The 15,677-nt window shown below is 67.3% G+C and overlaps 2 protein-coding genes across 4 annotated transcripts in view; one reads left to right on the top strand and one right to left on the bottom strand.

Annotated features, from left to right (window-relative positions):
- Tmem179 (transmembrane protein 179) overlaps positions 1-1,273 on the top strand; it is a 37,439-nt gene extending 36,166 nt beyond the window's left edge. The window contains exon 7 of the mRNA XM_069997448.1: positions 862-1,273. Coding sequence (XP_069853549.1) covers positions 862-1,041 — 180 coding nt within the window. The 3' untranslated portion in view covers positions 1,042-1,273. The remainder of the gene's footprint in view (positions 1-861) is intronic.
- Positions 1,274-3,245: 1,972 nt separating this feature from the next.
- On the bottom strand, positions 3,246-8,176 carry CUNH14orf180 (chromosome unknown C14orf180 homolog). 3 transcript variants are annotated; one of them, XM_069997450.1, is made up of 5 exons: positions 7,854-8,176; positions 6,541-6,651; positions 5,426-5,549; positions 5,193-5,228; positions 3,246-4,802 (listed from the first exon to the last, which is right to left on the bottom strand). In XM_069997450.1, the coding sequence occupies exons 2-5, from the start codon at positions 6,556-6,558 to the stop codon at positions 4,570-4,572; spliced, it is 411 nt and encodes a 136-aa protein (XP_069853551.1). In that variant the 5' UTR covers positions 6,559-6,651; positions 7,854-8,176; the 3' UTR covers positions 3,246-4,569. The 3 variants fall into 3 exon arrangements, with proteins under 3 accessions (XP_069853551.1, XP_069853553.1, XP_069853552.1); XM_069997452.1 differs by having other exon boundaries at positions 7,791-8,176; XM_069997451.1 differs by lacking the exon at positions 7,854-8,176 and having other exon boundaries at positions 6,541-6,714.
- Between the last annotated feature and the right edge of the window lie 7,501 nt (positions 8,177-15,677).

A 15,677-nucleotide genomic window follows, 5' to 3' on the forward strand; every position in this document is an offset into this window, starting at 1 on the left:
GGCCCTTCGGAGGCCTGCCGGCTGCCCGCTGCCCTGAGCCAGGGGCACGTGCGGTGTCCGAGGACCCTGCCTCCCGGCACCCTGCAGCCTGCCGGCACCCCTCTGCCCTCCGGCGCCCCCCCCAGGAGGCTGGGAGCTCCACGCGGTGTCCATGCAGGCTTGCTGGGGGGCACACTCGTGGTCAGTGAGGCCCTGAGTTCCCTGTGCCCGGAGCCTGCGTCTGCACCCTGGCACAGGTGTTGCCAGGTTGGGCACCGGGCCGGCAGAGCATGGAAGCCCAGCCCTTCCTGCTCTGCCCGGGGCCCGTGGCCTCTGGGCCTGGCCTGGCCTCTGGTCCAGTGTCAGCTGGCAGTGTGCATGGGGGAAGCGGCAGGCTGCAGGTTCTCCGCTGAGCTGAGCTGAAATGGTCAAAGACACCTTCATGCAAATTCGGTGGAAGACGCGTCAGACCTGATTTGTGCCGATTAGGTGTGGGGGGTGGGGGTGGGGGAGTCTGAGCATGCACACGCTCAGTGGGAATCCGGCTGACACGGTGCAGGCCCAGAGCTGATTAAGTCCTCTCCCCTTCAACTGTTTGGAAATAGCAGATAAAGGTCAAATTATTCCACGGGCTGGAGGCGCCCTGGATTTACAGGCTCTCTTTAGGGCTGAGGCAGCCTGGTTCTGGGAGGGAGAGACCCCATCTTCCTGGAATGAGGGTGGCCGGCTTCCCTGCTCCGGGCGGACCTGGGCCTGACAGTCACCGCAGAGGCCCGGTGTCCGGGGTCCCCGAGGCGTGCCATGTCCCAGTGTCCCTCAGGGCCGGGGCGGGAGGTGGCTGTGTGTGGACGCACCAGCCCGACACCGCCCTCCTCTGTGCAGTTCAGTCTCTGGGCCTCCTGGCTGGCCTGGCTGGCCATCACGATCCTGGCCTTCCTGAAGGTCTACCATAACTACCGCCAAGAGGACCTGCTGGACAGCCTGGTGCACGAGAAGGAGCTGCTGCTGGCCAGGCCCAGCCCCTGCGCCTCCTTCCAGGGGGGGAAGAGCGCCGTTATTTAGGCTCCGTGTGGGCCAGGGGTGTCCCCAGGCCCCCCCCGGCTCCCCCGCCCCCAGGCCCCCCCCGCTCCCCCGCCCCCAGGCTCCCCCCAGCTCCCCCACCCCCAGGCCCCCCTGCTCCCCCGCCCCCAGCCCCCCTGCTCCCCCGCCCCCAGGCCCCCCCCCCCCCGGCTCCCCCGCCCCCAGGCCCCCCTCCCCGGCTCCCCCGCCCCCAGGCCCCCCCCCCCGGCTCCCCTGCCCCCAGGCCCCCCTCCCCGGCTCCCCCAACCCAGGCCCCCCCCCCCGGCTCCCCCGCCCCCAGGCCCCCCTCCCCGGCTCCCCCGCCCCCAGGCCCCCCCGGCTCCCCCGCCCCCAGGCCCCCCTGCTCCCCCGCCCCCAGCCCCCCTGCTCCCCCGCCCCCAGGCCCCCCGCTCCCCCGCCCCCAGGCCCCCCGCTCCCCCACCCCCAGGCCCCCTGCTCTCCCGCCCCCAGGCCCCCTGCTCCCCCGCCCCCAGGCCCCCCGCTCCCCCGCCCCCAGGCCCCCCCGGCTCCCCCACCCCCAGGCCCCTCGCTCCCCCCGCCCCCAGGCCCCCCGCTCCCCCGCCCCCAGGCCCCCCCGCTCCCCCACCCCCAGGCCCCCCGCTCCCCCGCCCCCAGCCCACCCCGGAACTGCAGCCTGCACAGCCCCGCATGCGTCCCGAGCCCGCGGCCCCCACCCAGAGCCAGCAGCGCTGCTGGGGCACAGAGATGGGGCTGCGGGGCTGCTGGCTTCCACAGCAGCGTCACACCTGCCCCGTGTCCCGACTCCTCTGCCCCCTGTGCGGCCACAGACCCCCACGGTGGGGACGTGGTGGGAGGTGGGCTGCGGGGCAGGGGGTGCCGTGCTGCTGGGCCTGGGCTCCCCCAGAGGCCCCCCAGAGAGTGGCCCCAGCCAGCCAGAGCCAGGAGGGGGGCCTGGTGGGTGCGGACCCCGGGCTGAGTGGGCCCGGATGCCGGGCTGGACCCCAGCTGGGCTCTGGCCTCCTTGCAGCCTGGCCTTGGACCTGCTCCACGGGGGCATTTCCCGCAGCAGAGCCTGCGCCCCGCTCAGGGCTCCCGGCTGGCGTGTGTCTGTACCCTTGTCCGGGGTGAGGGCCCCCAGTGCGGGAGGGCCCCACCCCACCCATCTGGGGCTCCACGGCTGTGGCCACCAACCCTTCTGGGCAGGGAGCCCCGGCCCTGGTCTGTACCCCGCTCTCCGTCACCAGTGACTGGTGAGCACTTTGCAAAGACCAGTGCTTGGGCAGCCTGGGGGCCGGGGAGGGGTCATCTTCTCCCGGGAGTATGGAAGGCAGGGGTGGGGGTGACGGGCCAAGCAGGGCCAGGATCCTGCTGCCTCAGGGGCTTTGGTCTCAAGTCCTCACCGCGCTTCTGGCAGGGTCACCAGCAACTCAGGGGCAGCTGTTTTGACACCATTGGAGGTTCCTGAACCCAATCTGGTCTCCGGGTCCCCTTCCCACAGCTCCAGTCTGCTGGACACGGTGACCTTTCCAGACCCCGAGCCACCCTCGTCTGTCCCCCCACCCCTCCTCCTGCCCATGGCCATGTTCAGGCAGCCGCGAAGAGGGCCCAGGGGGAGGAGAAGTGGGCCGCGTGGGGTCCTGGCGCCGAGCCTGCCTGTGGCACTGCCTCCCGCGGGCTCCTGGGAGCTGGTGTGGCACCAGGCCCGCCCCGCCCCGTGCTCGTCTGCAACAGAGACGCAGCTCAGCCCTGGGGACTCCGGAAGGGACCGCTGGCCTGGGGTGCTGGCAGGCGCTGGCCACGGGCGGGGAGGCCGGGAGGGCCAGGCAGGAGCCCAGACGGAGCAGGCAGCGGTTGTGGGTGCCGCGGCGGCTGTGCCAACTGCTTTGAAGAGCTCCATGACTTCGCTCAGCTTTCCGTGGGGTTGGCCAGTTCTAATCCCGTTCTTGGCTAAACTGAGGGTGAAGGTTCTTCAACTTCCGTGTATTTATCTCTCAAACAATAAAACCCTCCTGAGTGTGCATGTACGTGTGTGTGCACATGTGTGAGTGTGTGCACATGTGTGTGTGTGTGTGTATGCAAGACTGTGAGGATTTGCCATGCCTCTCAGCTTGCCTGCCTGGTGCTCCTGGTCCTAACTGCTTGTGGTTTATGAAGGAAATGGTTGTGCCACATTTGCCCTTCTCGTCCTGGAGTTTGCCAGAAATTTCCAGGGGTTTGAGTCTTGCTGCTTCTGCAGGTCCCCTGGGATCAGTGCCCATCTTGAGCAGATTTATTCCAAAGCAGCTGGGGCTAGTTACACGTCCGCATGGCTCGCTGCCCTGTCCCTTCTGGTGCCCCTGCCCCCCAGAGCAGGAAGGGCCGAGCGGGAGTCTCTCGGAGCTCTGTGGGGGACAGGACCGTGGCCTGCCCGTACTCTTTCGTGGTGGGGGGTGACACAGGTCCAGGGCAGCTGGGCAGTGTATGGAGGCGGTAACCATGGTGACAGCCCCACCCCCATCCTCTGGGAACACAGTTCTTGCTGCTGTCCACCCCATGGGCCCCTGAACTCCGAGGCTGGAGAAGATGCTAGAGCGCTTCCGAGGTCCTGAAGCCCAGCCAGGGTGGAGAGGGCGGGCTGAGGGGGTGCACCCAGAGCAGAATGTCTGGTGAGCTGCCTGGACAGGCCTTGCCCAGGTGCTGGGGGCGGGTTCCCCCAGAGTCTCATAAACAACAGCCTGACAGGCCCAAGGATGTGGGAGGGAGGAGGAGGACTGCAGGGGGGAGGAGGAGGGTTACAGGGAGGAGGACTGCAGGGGGAGGAGGACTGCAGGAGGAGGAGGAGGGCTGCGGGCGGGCAGATAAGGACAGCCAGTGGTGCCCTTGGGCCCAGGCCAGCCCAGCTGGTGTCTGCCCCTGGCCCCTGCTTTGCCAGGGATCATCCTCTCTGTGGGATGGGAAGGGCTGTGGAGTTTGTCGTCACAGGCTGCTCTCAGTCCTGCGATCTGAGTGACAGCGCCATGTCTGCAGGGGCCCCCACAGCTGCTGGGCCCCCTGGCTGGTGGGGCCTAGAGCCTGCCGTCCGCCCATGTCCGCGCTCACACCCACAGCCCCTCAGTTCTCAGGACTAGAGGGGAGACAGGCTGGGCTCAGGATGGAGCCCAGTGCCCGCAGGACCCCACAGATCACAGCAGGAGCTCGGCCCCCGCGGCCGGAGGCTGGGCGCTGCCTTCTCCAGCCTGTTCCGCAAAGAGGGAGCAGGGACCCGGCGCCCAAGGGGGCGCACAGACAGCCAGGCCAGCAGCATGGAGAGGGACGTGGGGGCACCGGCCGGGCGGGAGTCCGCGGCCGTGGCGTGAAGGGGTGTTGGGAAGGGTTCTCTGACAAGCTGACGGTGGACCAGCGCACAGCACGAAGGGCAGAGCCGGGGAGCCCGCTGCCCGGGCCACAGTGCCCCGTTTCCGGCGTGGCTCTGCGTCTTCAGCATGGGGGCCTCCCAGGCGGGAGGCCGAAGCCAGTGCCCTCAGCGCTGCCCCCAGGGCTGTCCGGAGACCACGTGTGCTCTGGTGTGGTTCAGAGCTGCAGGACACAGTGCCAGCAGGAGAGGGCCACGCGCCACAGGCGCAGGCCAAGGCCCAGGAGCCAGGCCCGAAGGTCCTCCAGGGCCCCGGCGATGGGCTTGGCCTGCCCGCAGCACAGACCCAGCGCCGCCCCGAGCAGGACACACACAGACAGGCGCAGGAGCAGGGAGCCGCCCTGGAGCCTGCGCTGGCGCGGACCGCGGCTGGGGGCTGTTGGCCTGGGCCCTGCGGGGGAAGGGCCGGCGGTCAGGCCTGGCTGTGGTCCCGACCCTCCCCGGTGGGACCTGGCAGGGAGTGTAAGAGCTGCCCCCCGCTGACCCGAGGCTGGCGCTGGGGCCCTGCCCATTGCAGGGGCTTGGGGGGGACCCTGGGGTGACTCGCATGGCCCCGGAGACATGGATCCTGCCCCAGGAAGACCAGGCCCACCAGGGCACTGGGCTCATCCGCATCCTTAGGGGCCAGGCAGGGTAGTGGCCCTCAAGGATGGAGAGCCAGACGGGGGGGGGGGGGCCACAGGGGGCCTAGGGAATCTGGAGAGGGGCGGGTGGGTGGGCTGGCTGCACTGCCCCCTGGGGTGGGGCTCAGGGCCCGGGGAAGACTCAGCTCAGGACGCACCGTTGATGGTATCTGAGGCTTCTCTCCTGGAGATATCTGAAAGGAGACCACAGTGAGGGGTGGCCCGGCCCGGCCCCTCTCCCGAGGCCGGTGCGCCCACGTGTGCCCAGGCCCTGCCCCCCGCCAAGCCCTGCTGGCTGGCCCTGAGGCAGTGTGGCCTGCTGGGGACGCGTGGACGCCGTCGCCCGCCCACCCCACCCCGCTCATTGTCCCGGCTGCCCTGCGTCTCTTACAGTGGACGGCCACTTCCAGCGGCTCTCGGAACTGCACGTGCTTCGGCGTCCTGGGTGCCCCGTGGGGTGCACACCCTGGGGGGCGCGGTCTCAGTATGGAGGGCGGGCACGTCCGGTCACCCTCCTGAGATGGGGAGCGGGGAGGAAACGGCGGTGAACCCCTGCCCCGGGCCCGCAGCCTGGCCCAGAGAGGGCGTGGAGAGCCTCTGAGACCCCAGGCCAGCGTGGACCCCAGCAGGGACTGTGAGAGATTCTGGGACATGGGAAGAGTTTGCCACTCTACCCAATGGAGACAGGGCCAGGGCGGCGTGGGCTGGCGGCGGGGGCTGGCGGCTCCGCCTCCTGGGACGGCAGGTGTCGGGCCGCGCTCCGTGGGGTGTCTCCCACCTGCCACGCAGGGCCACCCACCCGCCCTGCGTTTGGAGGAGCGCCTGGAGTGCCTGGTGTCTGTGGACCTGTGCCGTGTCTGGCACGCTGGCCGTTAGCCATGCCCAGGCCTCTGGTCGGGCACCTGGTTGGACGCGGCCTCCTGCTTGGCTTGGGGAAGGCTGCCTGCCTGGCCCGGAAGCTGGAGCGGGCGTCTGCTGCGCTCCTGTCTGTCCCCTCCCTTCGGGTGTGGCGTCCTCCCGCAAGCTCTGTGCTCTGTGGCCTCAGGGCCAGATGCCTGGGCCTCAGGCGCCTGGACCCCGACCTGTGCCTTGGAGCAGAGCCCGTGACTCAGGCCCCTTTCCTGGCCCCGTCCGCTCCCTTTCCACCTGCACCTTGGATACGGGGTGACTTCAGCCCGCCCCATTCCTAGCCCCAACCTGGCCATGGCCTTCCATGGCTTCTGCCTCTGTCCAGCGTCCTTCCCTCCTGTCCTCCACAGACCTGGCCTGAGGCCCACAGAACCTTGCCATGCTGGGTCCCCTCCTGCCCCGACTCCACACACCTCTGGTCCAGTGCTGCTCCCGATTCAGATGGAACCCTTCCAGGTGACACCCACTTCCCTCCCTCCCCCTCCCCCTCCCCCTCCCCACTCTTCCCATCACCAGAGCAAGCGTAGGCCCAGCCTGCTCTCCCCCAGACACCCTGCTCTCCACCAGCGAAAGTCCAGCTCTGGGCTCCTGTTTTACCTTTTTGGTGAGCCCCATGTGGCCTGCTCATCCTTCCTGGTTCGATGTATTTCTGGTTGGAAGTTGGGGTGTGAGGGTCAAGCTGTAGTCCTCATTTCCCCGAGCATGGTCCTGAGAGGAGAGAGACTTCATTGTTGGAGTGACACAGGAACGTAATTAAAAGGAGGAGGGAAAGCCAAGCTGGCGTCCCTGGCTCAGATAAGTCTGCCAACAGGTCCCTCCAGCACACACGCAGCCTGCTCCCATGAGCTCGAAAACCTCCCTGTCTGCAGCAGTCCGACTCCTTCGTCACCGCCTTTGGTGGCCGTGTAACGCTCCTTAGGGATGTTGATGTCTGTCCCGGGCAACGTGGGGAGTTTTGTCATTGTCACTTGCAGGGCTTGGCCTGGCCGCCCAGAGCATTGCTGGCAGTAACTCGAGCACATCTGCTCAGTAGCTGGCTTGTGACAGATGGGTGATAAAGGGTAGAAAATAGTTCCAGAGGCCCGAGGCCCAGAGTGTCACCGCCAGCCCGTGCTGCTGTCCGGGAGGGGCGTGTGCTCCTCCAGGGCTCTGCCCCAGACTGTGGGAAATAAAAATAGTTCTGGGGGCCTGGGCCTGCAGAATGTCACTGCCAGTCCATGTCACCCGCCGGGGGAGGGGTGCCCTGCCAGGGCCTCGGCCTCTGCTCGGGGAGATGACCTGAGAACCGCTCCCTACCCCCTGCAGATTTGGCGCAGGTGCACTGTGTTCCCCAGAAGCAGGGAGTCTGGGGGCAGAGAGAGAGGGCCGCCAGGCGGCGCTGCGGCAGGCCGGCCTTGCGTGCCGCCCACAGGGTGCCAGCCGCCGGCCTGGAGCCCAGGGGGCCCGGGGAGAAGAAGCTCTTGGCTGGAAGCAGGCGCTGGAGGAACTGGGCTGGGGGCCCAGGAAGTGAGCCCACACCTCCGTGTCGGTGGGACGTCTGCTCGGCCCGCCACCGCCCTGCTGCCCCTCGCCTGTGACACAGCTCTGATCCCCGCTGCCTCTCCGCTGCTACCCCGGCCCGACAGCTCCCCGCCCGCGTCACCCCTGCAGTGTGTTGGGGACATGGGTCAGGCGCTCATCCTGGGGAGGCCGGGCTGCACCGGGCCCGGCTGCCTGGCCCGTTCCACGCGGCCTCCTCCGAAAGGCTGGAGGCAGGCCGGGCCCCCAGGGTGCCAGGGCCTACCCAGGGCCCTGACACACAGTACACACACATTCACATACACGCAGACACACAGACACACACTCACCCAGGGAGATGCCGACGGACACACACGTGCACGCATACGTCTGTAACCAGCGGCATCGCCCACCTGGGTCTCCGCGGTGCCGCGGCTGTCCTGTGGGGCGGCCAACCTGACCTGGCCCTTCAGGCTCCTGCCAGGTATCAAAATCCCACGCAGGGCGGGAACCGGAGCTGCCGCTGCTCACAGCCCAGCCGAGAAGTTTCCATTACAGCCAGATGGGGCGGTGGCCTCGTCCTCTGAGCGCCAGCGTGGGTGCTGGGCAGCTGGGTCTCAGGAGAGGCTTTGCGGGTCGCAGGAGGACTCAGGCCCTGGCCCAGGCGGAAGCCACGGAGGCCGTGTCTCTTCTCCAGCTGGAAGGAAACGGGCAGCAGTGGACACCCTGTCCGGCCCCCGCCCCGGCCTCTCGTGTGCAGGCTGGGCACAGGACTCCTGGGAAGGGCTGCCAGCCCCGACAGGAATGGGCGGGCATCCTAGGGAGCTGCATTCCTGACTCCAGGGAGGCCCGGCTCAGCTGGCGGGCGGAGCTGGCTGGACCCTGCGGCCGGCCTGCTTGCGGTCACAGCAGGGCTGGCTGGACCCCGCGGCCGGCCTGCTTGCGGTCACGGCGGGGCTGGCTGGACCCCGCGGCGGGGCTGGCTGGACCCCGTGGCCGGCCTGCTTGGGGTCACGGCGGGGCTGGCTGGACCCCGTGGCAGGGCTGGCTGGACCCTGCGGCCAACCTGCTTGCGGTCACGGCGGGGCTGGCTGGACCCCGCGGCGGGGCTGGCTGGACCCCGCGGCCGGCCTGCTTGCGGTCACGGCGGGGCTGGCTGGACCCCGCGGCAGGGCTGGCTGGACCCCGCGGCCGGCCTGCTTGCGGTCACGGCGGGGCTGGCTGGACCCCGCGGCTGGCCTGCTTGCGGTCATGGCGGGGCTGGCTGGACCCCACGGCCGGCCTGCTTGCGGTCACGGCAGGGCTGGCTGGACCCCGTGGCCCGCCTGCGTGCGGTCACGGCGGGGCTGGCTGGACCCCGCGGCGGGGCTGGCTGGACCCCGCGGCCGGCCTGCTTGCGGTCACGGCCCATGCATGCCAGCCATGCTTCCTCCTTGGAGGGTCAGCAGCCCCAGCAAGGGCTCTGTGCTTGCTGGGAAGGGCTTGGCTGACCCTGGCCTGGGCGTGGGTAGACAGCCCTTGGGACTCTGGCTAGTCACTAGCTCCCCATGGGGTCATCTGCCAGCTGTCCGGGGCTACAACGGTCAGTGACCTTTACTAGGGCACAGCCCAGGAAACCAGGGCTCCAGCTGCTCTGGTCTGTCTGAAATGGACCCCATGTCTGCAGGGGTCCCTGGGGTCACTTTGGGTGAGCTCTCCCGAGGGCTGCTGCTGGCTCTGGTAGGATTCTCACCACACCTGATCCCAGGTGGGAGGCCATGTCTACCTGCTGCCAGGATGGCCGAAGCCGCCAGCTCTGCAGGTCCCAGGGGATGCAGCCAGGCAAAGTTTGCTTGTCTTGGCTGGCAGTGGTCTGTCTGGCAGTGGTCTGTCTGGCAGTGGTCTGTCTGGCAGTGGTCTTGGCTGGCAGTGTTCTAGCTGGTAGTGGTCTGTCTGGCAGTGGTCTGTCTGGTAGTGGTCTGTCTGGCAGTGGTCTGTCTGGCAGTGTTCTATCTGGCAGTGGTCTGTCTGATAGTGGTCTGTCTGGCAGTGGTCTATCTGGCAGTGGTCTGTCTGGCAGTGTTCTATCTGGCAGTGGTCTGTCTGGCAGTGTTCTATCTGGCAGTGGTCTGTCTGGCAGTGTTCTATCTGGCAGTGGTCTTGGCTGGCAGTGGTCTGTCTGGCAGTGGTCTGTCTGGCAGTGGTCTTGGCTGGCAGTGGTCTTGGCTGGCAGTGGTCTGTCTGGCGGTGGTCTGTCTGGCAGTGGTCTGTCTGGCAGTGTTCTATCTGGCAGTGGTCTGTCTGGCAGTGGTCTTGGCTGGCAGTGGTCTTGGTTGGCAGTGGTCTGTCTGGCAGTGGTCTGTCTGGCAGTGGTCTTTGCTGGCAGTGGTCTGTCTGGCAGTGGTCTGTCTGGCAGTGGTCTTGGCTGGCAGTGGTCTGTCTGGCAGTGTTCTATCTGGCAGTGGTCTGTCTGGCAGTGGCCTGTCTGGCAGTGGCCTGTCTGGCAGTGGCCTGTCTGGCAGTGGTCTTTGCTGGTAGTGGTCTGTCTGGCAGTGGTCTGTCTGGCAGTGGTCTATCTGGCAGTGGTCTGTCTGGCAGTGGTCTGTCTGGCAGTGGCCTGTCTGGCAGTGGCCTGTCTGGCAGTGGTCTGTCTGGCAGTGGTCTGTCTGGCAGTGGTCTTTGCTGGTAGTGGTCTTGGCTGGCAGTGGTCTGTCTGGCAGTGGTCTGTCTGGCAGTGGTCTTTGCTGGCAGTGGTCTGTCTGGCAGTGGTCTGTCTGGCTGTGGTCTGTCTGGTAGTGGTCTGTCTGGCAGTGTTCTATCTGGCAGTGGCCTGTCTGGCAGTGGCCTGTCTGGCAGTGGCCTGTCTGGCAGTGGTCTGTCTGGCAGTGGCCTGTCTGGCAGTGGTCTGTCTGGCAGTGGTCTGTCTGGCAGTGGCCTGTCTGGCAGTGGTCTTTGCTGGTAGTGGTCTGTCTGGCAGTGGTCTGTCTGGCAGTGGTCTGTCTGGCAGTGGTCTTTGCTGGCAGTGGCCTGTCTGGCAGTGGTCTTTGCTGGTAGTGGTCTTGGCTGGCAGTGGTCTGTCTGGCAGTGGTCTGTCTGGCAGTGGTCTGTCTGGCAGTGGTCTTTGCTGGCAGTGGTCTGTCTGGCAGTGTTCTATCTGGCAGTGGTCTGTCTGGCAGTGGTCTTTGCTGGCAGTGGTCTGTCTGGCAGTGGTCTTTGCTGGTAGTGGTCTTGGCTGGCAGTGGTCTTGTCTGGTAGTGGTCTTTCTGGCAGTGGCCTGTCTGGCAGTGGTCTTGGCTGGTAGTGGTCTGTCTGGCAGTGGTCTGTCTGGCAGTGGTCTGTCTGGCAGTGGTCTGTCTGGCTGTGGTCTGTCTGGTAGTGGTCTTTGCTGGCAGTGGTCTGTCTGGCAGTGGTCTGTCTGGCTGTGGTCTGTCTGGTAGTGGTCTGTCTGGCAGTGGTCTGTCTGGCAGTGGTCTTTGCTGGCAGTGGTCTGTCTGGGAGTGGTCTTGGCTGGTGGTGGTCTGTCTGGCAGTGGTCTGTCTGGCATCCCAGCCCCTCAGGGGGTCGGGTCTCATCGGCTTGTGAAAGGACTGCCATTTCTCCCCAGGCTCGGGCCTGGAGGAGCTCTGTGCTGGCTCTAGTTGCCCAGCTCTGTCCCTGAGCTGGGCTCCTCTGTGGTTCTGTGGTTTCTGGGCCTGCAGCCAGGCCTGAGCTGTACCTACTTTTCCCCCTTGGCAGAAATGGCAACAACCCTGAGGCCAGGCCATTGGCCTCCGGATTGGGTGGGAGGTGTCTGTGTCCCAGGCCCCTGGGGACGGCCCGCTAGGCCTGCTAACAAGGCCAGGGGTCAGGGCTGCTGCTCCTATTTCTCTAGGCCCAAATGTGTCCTTCCAGACAAATTTCAGGGCTCTGCAGCTCTTGAAAAGCCCGAGGTTTGGAATTAGGGTGGTGCGTGTGTTCGTGCGTGCACACGTGTGCAGTGATGATGTAGTCTGTAGGGAGTGGGTGGCCACGGAGTCCAGCCCCAGATGAGACCCTGCTGCAGAGCAAAGCACTGAGGGGGAGATGGGAGAGGCTGCGGCCAGCTGCACGCGCCGAGGCCCGGGGAGAAGGCGCAGACCCTGAGCGAGCCCCGCGGCACCCTGCGGAGTGGAACAGCAGGGTGTGGTCCCTTTTCCAGCCCCGCCCCAGCTGGGCACACTGGACTCTCCATGGTAGCTGTCCTTCCTGCCTGGCAGCTGTTGCGTTTGTCCTTCATGGGTAGATGAGGAAAGTGTCTCCAACCAGGCAGCCAGGAGGGGGCAGGCCAGCCCGGGCTTGGGAGCCCCGCGTGGAGTCTGTCTGCCTGTGCGGGCAGCAGCCCCGCAGGGAGTCACAGAGCTGCTACGGGAGCTGCACAGTCCTGAGGAGCCGGGAGGGCTGGAGCAGGGCTGGGAGGCAGCCGCTTCCGCGGTGATCCCGGAAGGTCTCCCGGAGCGGGGAGGCACGTGGGCAGAGGCTCTGGCGCTCCCTGGGCTCGGCCCGCACCCCTCACGGGGACCTCCGCGTGGTCCACATGCCTTCCGGGTCCCCATCTGCTGGGCAGCAACTGTCAGACCTTCCCGGGCGGGCAGGGCGGGTGGGGCCTGCAGGCCCAGGGGAGGGGTCTTCCCTGGGACCCCGAAACCTCTCCACCCATCATCACGTTGGTTCAGAACCGAGCCGAGAAGTCTCTGCTCTTCCTCTCCTGTAACCCGCCCAGGTGCCAGGGACAGAGGCTCGCTGAAGCTCGGCAAAGCCCGGAACCCCACCTGAGGTGGCTGGGGAGGGGCAGCCAGGGCAGGGCCGGGGCTGGCGCCAGGGGGAGGACAGGCTGCTCTTGAGCCACCAGGTCCGGAGGGACTGAGGCTGGGTCCCCACCGACAAGGCCAGTCATGCCGGCCAGGTGGTGCGTTATGGGGGCTGACAGGGCCGGAGTATGGCCTGCCCAGTGGTACTGGTGGTCCTGTGAGGAGTGGTGGGGGAGTTTCTGTGGGACCCTGCCCGAGGGGGGGTGAGTCCTGTGTCACTGTGGATCCTGCCCGAGGGGGGGTGAGTCCTGTGTCACTGTGGATCCTGAGGGGGAGGGGTGAGTCCTGTGTCACTGTGGATCCTGTCTGAGGGGGAGGGGTGAGTCCTGTGTCACTGTGGATCCTGTCTGAGGGGGAGGGGTGAGTCCTGTGTCACTGTGGATCCTGCCCAAGGGGGGAGGGGTGAGTCCTGTGTCACTGTGGATCCTGTCTGAGGGGGAGGGGTGAGTCCTGTGTCACTGTGGATCCTGTCTGAGGGGGAGGGGTGAGTCCTGTGTCATAGACTGGCTCCTGCCTTCGGGCCCCTTCAGAAGTCACCTTGTGGGAGGTCGAGCCTGGCCTTGGGGTCCTGCTCTCCATGTGTCCCGTGCGTGGCAGGCACCAGGCCAGAGCCCGCACCAATGCCCTGTGGGAGTGAGTGTGAGTGTGAGGGTCCCTGTGGGTGAAGACTCCTGCAGTGTGAGTGTGAAGACCCCTGCAGTGTGAGCGTGAAGACCCCTGGGGTGTGAGTGTGAAGACCCCAGCAGTGTGAGCGTGAAGACCTCCTGGGGTGTGAGTGTGAAGACCCCCTTGGATATGAGCGTGAAGACCCCTGGGGTGTGAGTGTGAGGACCCCTGGGGTGTGAGTGTGAAGACCCCTGGGGTGTGAGCGTGAGGACCCCTGGGGTCTCAGTGTGAAGACCCCTGGGGTGTGAGCACAAGGACCCCTGGGGTGTGTGAGGACCCCCTGGGGTGTGAGTGTGAGGACCCCCTGGGGTGTGAGTGTGAGGACCCCCTGGGGTGTGAGTGTGAAGACCCCCTGGTATGTGAGTGTGAAGACCCCCTCAGATGTGAGCGTGAGGACCCCTGGGGTGTGAGCGTGAAGACCCCCTCAGATGTGAGCGTGAGGACCCCTGGGGTGTGAGTGTGAAGACCCCTGGGGTGTGAGCGTGAGGACCCCTGGGGTGTGAGCGTGAGGACCCCTGGGGTGTGAGTGTGAAGACCTCTGGGGTGTGTGAGGACCCCTGGGGTGTGAGTGAGGACCCCTGGGGTGTGAGCATGAAGACCCCTGGGGTGTGAGTGTGAGGACCCCTGGGGTGTGTGAGGACCCCCTGGGGTGTGAGTGTGAGGACCCCTGGGGTGTGAGTGTGAAGACCCCTGGGGTGTGAGTGTGAGGACCCCTGGGGTGTGAGTGTGAAGACCCCTGGGGTGTGAGTGTGAGGACCCCTGGGGTGTGAGTGTGAGGACCCCTGGGGTGTGAGTGTGAAGACCCCTGGGGTGTGTGAGGACCCCTGGGGTGTGAGCGTGAGGACCCCTGGGGTGTGAGTGTGAAGACCCCTGGGGTGTGAGCGTGAGGACCCCTGGGGTGTGAGTGTGAAGACCCCTGGGGTGTGAGCGTGAGGACCCCCTGGGGTGTGAGCGTGAGGACCCCGGGCCGGCCCTTCTCTGGGAAGTTGGCCACAGTGCAGCCGCTGAGCTTCTGGGAACCTGGCGGGGCTGTGCACTCACAAAGGCTCTGCGTTCCTCTCAATTATTCATGACCTCCAGGAGGCTGTAAACGTCCCCGCTCTCCACAGGAGGCATAATTACAATGATAAATTTTATTTATAAGGTTGGTCCCTCCCCTCCAGCCAGCCGCCTGGGGGCCATCCATAAGCAGTAACCGGCAGACGGGGCTGCCACGCCAGAACTGCTGTGGCAGCTGTTTCTGTGCAGGGACCTGGGCACAATCAGAGCAGCTGGGGGGGGGGTGAGGGGCAGCTGGGGACCTGGGCACAATCAGAGCCGCCGGGGAGGGCGAAGGTGTGAGGGCTGGGGCTCTGGCTGCCACTCTGGCCTGCTGAGGGCTCGGGCTGACTGGGTACTCTGTGTCTGGTTGCACTGGGCAGTCGGGCTGGCCTCAGAACCCGTGGGGTCCCCGGGGTTGTCAGGGTGCCATGGCTCCTTGATCCTGGGCCTCCAGACCCTCTGGGGGGCCCAGGGCTGAGATCCCACACGCAGCACACATACACGCTTTCACATCAGGACTGTGTTCTTCACGACACGGGTGGGTCACACAGCGGACATGCGGTGGGTGTGGACACTGAGGCTACGCCCACACGCCCACCTCCCCAGGCTGTGTGACCCGGCCGTGGGCTGCTGACCCTTCCCGGTGGGAGCCCTTGGTGGGCTTTCGTGTGGCGGGGGGGCCTGCCCGTGGCATGCAGATGGCCCACGCAGTGCCACCGTGGCTGCGGCAGAGGCTCCGGGCCGATGGTGGGGGCCCCATGGCCTGCTTTGGTGGTGTCTCCTCTGGTCACCGTCAGTCGACCCCAGGACCTTGCCCTGTCTCCTCCTCCCCAGCTGGCCGGCCTGAGCGGATCGGCCTCACTGCCGACAACAGGCTCATGGCTGCGCTCAGGGCTTTGGGGTCCGAGCCCGGGGCCATGAGAAGCCATGGGCATCCTGGCAGCCTACTTCAGCCTCTGGCCGGTGGCGGAGACATGCCCATCCGCCCAATGGCCAGTGTGGCGGGCTCCTCCAGCCTGGGCCCCTGGCGGGTCTGTGCGGGGCCAAGCCGGCTCGGGCTGGGGTGCGGCCTTGGTGGTGGGGTGCGGCCGGGGCCACCTCCTTGCCCGCAGCCTCCATCGACTCCTGGGGCGTCTCTGGGGGGGGCCACTCCTGGCTCCGGACTCACGGTGCCCCTGGGGGTCAGTGACCTCCAGACCCTGGGGCCGCCCGGCTGGAAGAAGGGCGCTCCGTGGCTGGCTGTGCACACCCCAGCGGCGCCAGCGAGGAGCGAGGAGCGCGCTGCTTGGCCGGAGCCTGGCCTCTCCTTCCCCACCCGGCCTGGGAGTGGCCAGGAGCCGCGGCCACACCACGCGCAGGCGGGCCCCAGCAGCCCCAGCAGCCCCCAGCAGCCCCAGCAGCCCCCCAGCAGCCCCAGCAGCCCCCAGCAGCCCCCAGCAGCCCCAGCAGCCCCCAGCAGCCCCCAGCAGCCCCAGCAGCCCCCAGCAGCCCCAGCAGCCCCAGCAGCCCCCAGCAGCCCCAGCAGCCCCCCAGCAGCCCCAGCAGCCCCCCCAGCAGCCCCCCAGCAGCCCCAGCAGCCCCAGCAGCCCCAGCAGCCCCCAGCAGCCCCAGCAGCCCCAGCAGCCCCAGCAGCCCCAGCAGCCCCCAGCAGCCCCAGCAGCCCCAGCAGCCCCCAGCAGCCCCAGCAGCCCCCAGCAGCCCCCACGCCGCCCCCAGCAGCCCCCC

The sequence above is a fragment of the Dipodomys merriami genome, unplaced genomic scaffold (genome assembly GCF_024711535.1).
Source record: "Dipodomys merriami isolate MVZ:Mamm:240054 unplaced genomic scaffold, mDipMer1.0.p SCAF_50, whole genome shotgun sequence".
NCBI classification, from domain to species: domain Eukaryota; kingdom Metazoa; phylum Chordata; class Mammalia; order Rodentia; family Heteromyidae; genus Dipodomys; species Dipodomys merriami.